The following is a 5,551-nucleotide window of genomic DNA, read 5'->3' as shown; positions in this document are numbered from 1 at the left end:
TGGAAGTACTTGCAAGAACACCTGAAGGGATCGAGTTTATGTGTTCGAAACAGTACGGGGCAGGATCAAGGCATACATCCACCTACCTAAAAAAGCTCTAAAATTTGTTGATACATATAAAAAAGACATATCTGAATCATTTGCCAGGGAAATTCTGAGTTTTAGGTACACTTTCACTGACGAAATAGATAAGTGTTTGTCTATAAGAGAACTTGCTGATTTATTAATAATAAAGAATCATTTTATGTCCTGCAGCTTTCCCGAATTATGCACTGCATTGATGTTATTTGTTACGATTCCCGTGACTGTAGCTAGTGCTGAGCGCTCATTTTCCAAACTTAAATTAATAAAAACGTATTTAAGAAACTCCATGGGCCAAGATAGGCTACGTAACTTAGCTATTCTGTCTATTGAAAACTCTACGGCCCGATACTTAAACTTCGATGATGTTACTTTTGCGGAACAGAAAGCTCGGAGAAAAGATTTTTCTTAATAAATCTCTTGTTGAAAATAAATTGTTATTTTATTGTAAATGTATAAACCCATGTTCTTTTCAATTGAAAATTGTTATTGGTGTCATATATATACTGATATGTGTGGGTAGATGAATAAAGAATCAGTCTTACAACTAGCTTACGTGTATTACTTGCTCCTCCGTCCCAATACATATTTTACATGGCGCAGTCGATTAAATCTACGTGAAATCGGAATTATATAACACTAAATTACGGTCCGTATCCGGTGTCATAAGGAAATTGAGTGTTAAGTGCATAAAATAAGTGTATGTCCTATGTGAAATTAAACTAACCTATGAACAATGGAAGCTGTGTTACAACCACCCGCGCCGTTTCTATTTGAGAACAATATTTCAAGTGTTACTTCGGGAAATTTGAGTAAGGCGTGGCAAAACTGGAAAAATGCGTTTAACATATATTGTGAGGCATGCGAACTTCATAAAAAAGAAGAAAAGGTGAAAACTAATATTTTATTGCACGTCATCGGACCCAAATGCAGAGAGGTATATCAGCAATTTAAAGTGAAACCAACGACCTTGCAGGCGCTTTTAAAAGAATTTGACGATTTCTTTTTGCCTAAAACTAACACGACAGTGGAGAGGCATAGATTTTTCACGAGGGAACAGAAACCACAAGAATCAGCGGAACAATACGTTTTTGAACTTACTAAAATGGCTGCCAAGTGTGGATTCAAAGACTTATGTGATGACCTTGTAAAAGATCGTTTGATTTGCGGTATACGAAATACTACTCTGCGTGAACGTTTATTAAGGGAGCCAGATTTAAAACTTAGCTCTGCGTTGGATATTTGCCGTTTAGTGGAGATGTCGCAGGTGCAAGCCAGTACTATAAAACCAGAATCGGAGACACATCATGTTCATGAATTGAGCACGAATTCTGGTACAAATAGACATGAAGACGTTGAGGAAGCGGTAAACTGGGTAAACAGTTCGCATTGTCCTTGTGGAGCTCGTACGGTGAGAAGTGCGCCCCCCACCCCCGCAGCCGCCGCCCCCGGCTCCTGGGAGCCGCGCGGGCGCCGCCGGCGCGGTCGCGGACGTGGAAGAGGTCGTCGCGCTCCTGCTGCAGTCCCCGTACAGGCGGACAGGGCTCAAAGGCCTGGATATAGTAACGTCTCGACTCATCATTCGCGGTCATATCAAGTATGTTCGAGATGTGGTGGTAATCACGCGTATAACAAGTGTCCGGCATACGGTGTGCGTTGTGACAGCTGCAATGGGTATAATCACTATGCGAAGATGTGCCGGGTGTATGCTGTGGAGGGAGCCTCCAGTGATCAGGTAAAAAGACATAATAATAATACTTCGAGTACTGATTGGTCGGTTACACTTTGTATCAATGATAATTCAATCAAATTTAATATCGATACTGGTGCCGGTGTAAATGTTTTACCTTTAAACAGTTTGCAAAACATTAATATTACAATGCAACAGTTAACGCAAACGTCTATGAAATTAAAAAGTTATTCGGGTGACGGCATCAAAGTAGTTGGCAAATGCTATCTAAAAACATACTATAAGGGCAATAACTATATATTGAAGTATATTGTTGCTGACGTCGATTCTCCCCCGGTACTAGGTCGTGAGGCTAGTGAGGAACTAAATTTAGTAAAACGCGTAATGTCGATAGATGCTAGTAACGAGCACGGCATATTAGCTGACTACGCTGACATATTTGAAGGAATAGGTTGTCTTCCTGGAGAGTACAGGATACGGTTAAAAGATAGCGCGCGTCCAGTCATACATTCACCCCGAAAATTACCCATTGCACTAAGGGAAAGTGTTAAAAACAAATTGATAGAAATGGAAAAACAGAATATAATTTCTAAGGTCGAGGGACCAACAGACTGGGTGAATAGTATGACTCTGGCTAAAAAACCGAACGGTGATTTTCGCATCTGTCTAGACCCGCAAGATTTAAATAAGGCTATAAGAAGGGAGCATTTTCGTTTGCCCACCCTAGATGAAATTACTTCCAAATTATTAGGTGCAAAATGGTTTAGCACTCTAGATGCTAAGCAAGGGTTTTGGCAAGTGAAACTTAGCCCAGATTGCACTGATTTGTGCACTTTTAACACTGCTTTTGGCAGGTATAAATTTTTACGATTGCCATACGGAATATCGTCAGCTAGTGAGGTATTTCACAAAAAACTTTTAGAACAATTTGATGATTTAGAAGGCGTGTGTCAGTTCATCGATGATCTATTGGTCTATGGAAAAACCAAAGAAGAACACGATGAACGATTGCGAAAAGTCTTGGACAGGTGTCGTAAAATAAATATAAAATTAAATAAAGACAAATGTAAAGTTGGCCTAAAAGAAATAAAATACCTAGGTCACAAGATAAGTGAACATGGGGTCTCGCCCGACGATTCGCATGTAGTAGCTGTACGAAATATGCCTGAGCCAAAAAATGTTAAGGACCTAGAAAGGTTTCTTGGCTTAATTACATACGTAGGTAGTTTTGTGCCAAACTTGTCTGATAAGACACACTTGCTACGCCAACTTTTAAAAAAAGATGTGGAGTGGCATTGGCATGAAAAACATCAGCAAAGCTTTGACTTGCTAAAACAGTGCCTGATAAATCCGCCCGTCCTTCAATATTATTCACTGGACATTCCCATAACGGTCTCAGTTGATGCGAGCAAAAATGGTCTAGGGGTTTGCATTTTACAAAATAACTTACCAGTTTGCTATGCGTCTAAATCGCTTAACAAGACAGAACAAGCATACGCACAAATAGAAAAAGAGTTATACGCTTGTGTGTACGCGTGCGAGAAATTTTATGCTTATTTATACGGACGTTCCGATATAATAATAGAAACAGACCATAAGCCCCTAATTTCAATAATAAATAAACCCATAGGTTGCGCACCACCTAGATTACAAAGAATGCTAATGAGGTTGCAGCCGTATACATTTAAACTTGTTTATAAACCCGGTAAATACCTATACGTAGCGGATACTTTATCTCGGGCGTGTGATAACAATAAGGGCGCTGACCTTGACACAGAGCCGCGCGATCATCTGGAAGCGCAAGCGCAGGTGTGTGCGTTGACCGCATGCAACCCGCTCACAGATACACATTTTTTATTAATACAAAAATGCACGCGCGAAGATAACGTACTCCAACAACTGATGAAAATGATAAAAAAGGGATGGCCTATTAATAAAAATGATGTGGATGTAAATATACGTAGTTATTGGGATGTGAGAGATGAGTTGACCTTGTCTTATGGATTAATTTGGAAAGGCACTCGAATAGTGATACCTACTTGTATGCGGGCTGAAATGTTAAAGAAAATTTATTTGAATCACTTGGGTGTTGAGAAGTGCAAGTTAAGGGCTAGAGAAACGATTTACTGGCCTAACATAAATTCGCAGATTGCCGATATGATTTCACATTGTCAGGCTTGTTTATCCTATAGGAGGTCTAACTGTAAAGAAACGATGATTCCGCACGAAGTACCAAATAACCCATGGTATAAAGTTGCGGCAGACATCTTTCATTATAATGGGGAGTCATATTTATTACTGGTTGACTACTATAGTAAATTTATTGAACTTGTCAAGATTAAATCTTTAACATCACAAAAAATAATTAGTCATCTGAAAACGATATTTAGAAGGCAGGGCATACCGGTTATATTTATATCAGACAATGGGCCAGAATTTCGGTCTGAACTTTTTGAGCAATTTTCAAGTGATTGGAAGTTCCAACATATTACATCATCTCCAAGATACGCTCAGTCGAATGGTCTTGTGGAACGAAGTATACAAACGATAAAAAACATATTAAGAAAAACAACTTACACTAACTCGGACTTCAATCTCGCACTTCTCGAATTTTTGAATACACCTATAAGTAATGACATACCTTCACCTGCAGAACTTCTATATCAAAGAAAAATTCGTAGCATAGTACCATGTGCGTCTACCGTGTCTACATCTAAATTTCAGCAAAATATTTTAAAAAAGTTGCAAGATAGGCAGATAATTCAAAAACATTATTACGATAAACACGCTCATGATCTTCCATCGTTAAAAGTAGGTCAAAAAGTAAAAGCACTCATAAATAAAGAGTGGAAAAGTGGGACTATAGAAAACATAGTCGGAATAAGATCCTACCTTATTCGTTTAGAAACCGGAAATGACGTAGTCAGGAACCGTAGGCACGTGATTGCCGATTCTGAACGACACAACAATAATATTCAAAACCGGTCCCAATCATACGATGATATTGTCATCCCGAATAACCAGACTAATTTAAATACTAGCTTATCTAGCAATCTGTGTAATCAAAACAACAACTCTTATGTTACTCGTTATGGCAGGACAGTGAGACCACCTGATCGCTGGGGTTACACCGACACGCACCGAGGGAACTGCGACTAGAGATGTAAAAGCTATACCAATGTACTACTTAATGTATAAGCTGATTTTGCAAGTATTGTTGTACATTTAAAATAATGAATTATAAGGATTTCTAAATATTATAAATATGAAAAGGTACTTGTCTACCTAAATGCGCTCTGAACAATTGTATAAAAAATTACGTTAATGTACAAGGTAATATAAAATAAATTAATTGTATAATTACTTCAATAGGTTCTTGAATATTCTAAGTATATTGTAAATTTAATAATAGTAATGAATGTTAAAAGTTAATCGAAATTTGATAACAATATACTAAACTACCAAATGTAGAAGTTACATAATACATTTAAAATTAATAATAAATTAATACAACTATTAAAATATTGTAACTAAACAAAATAGAATTTAAAATATTAAAAAACCTATAGTTATAGTTAAATAGATTGTTTTAGTGAATAGTAAAATAATAAGCATGTATAATTTTGTAATGAAAATTGCATGTAATCAAATCATCTAAAAATCCCCTAATGGATTTAGCATGTCATTTTTTTTATTGTTTTATTTCCTTTATGAAAAGGGAGATGTCATATATATACTGATATGTGTGGGTAGATGAATAAAGAATCAGTCTTACAACTA

The 5,551-nt window shown here is 37.1% G+C and overlaps 1 protein-coding gene across 1 annotated transcript; it reads left to right on the top strand.

Moving 5' to 3' along the window:
* Positions 1 to 581: 581 nt before the first annotated feature.
* Positions 582 to 4,930, top strand: LOC134747405 (uncharacterized). The gene is made up of 3 exons (XM_063682028.1): positions 582 to 1,868; positions 2,166 to 2,250; positions 4,870 to 4,930. Exons 1-3 carry the CDS (start codon positions 818 to 820, stop codon positions 4,928 to 4,930), a joined length of 1,197 nt encoding a protein of 398 aa, XP_063538098.1. The 5' UTR covers positions 582 to 817.
* Positions 4,931 to 5,551: the final 621 nt, after the last annotated feature.

The sequence above is a fragment of the Cydia strobilella genome, chromosome 14, assembly GCF_947568885.1.
Source record: "Cydia strobilella chromosome 14, ilCydStro3.1, whole genome shotgun sequence".
NCBI lineage: Eukaryota > Metazoa > Arthropoda > Insecta > Lepidoptera > Tortricidae > Cydia > Cydia strobilella.
This window is presented reverse-complemented; position numbering and strand designations above follow the sequence as displayed.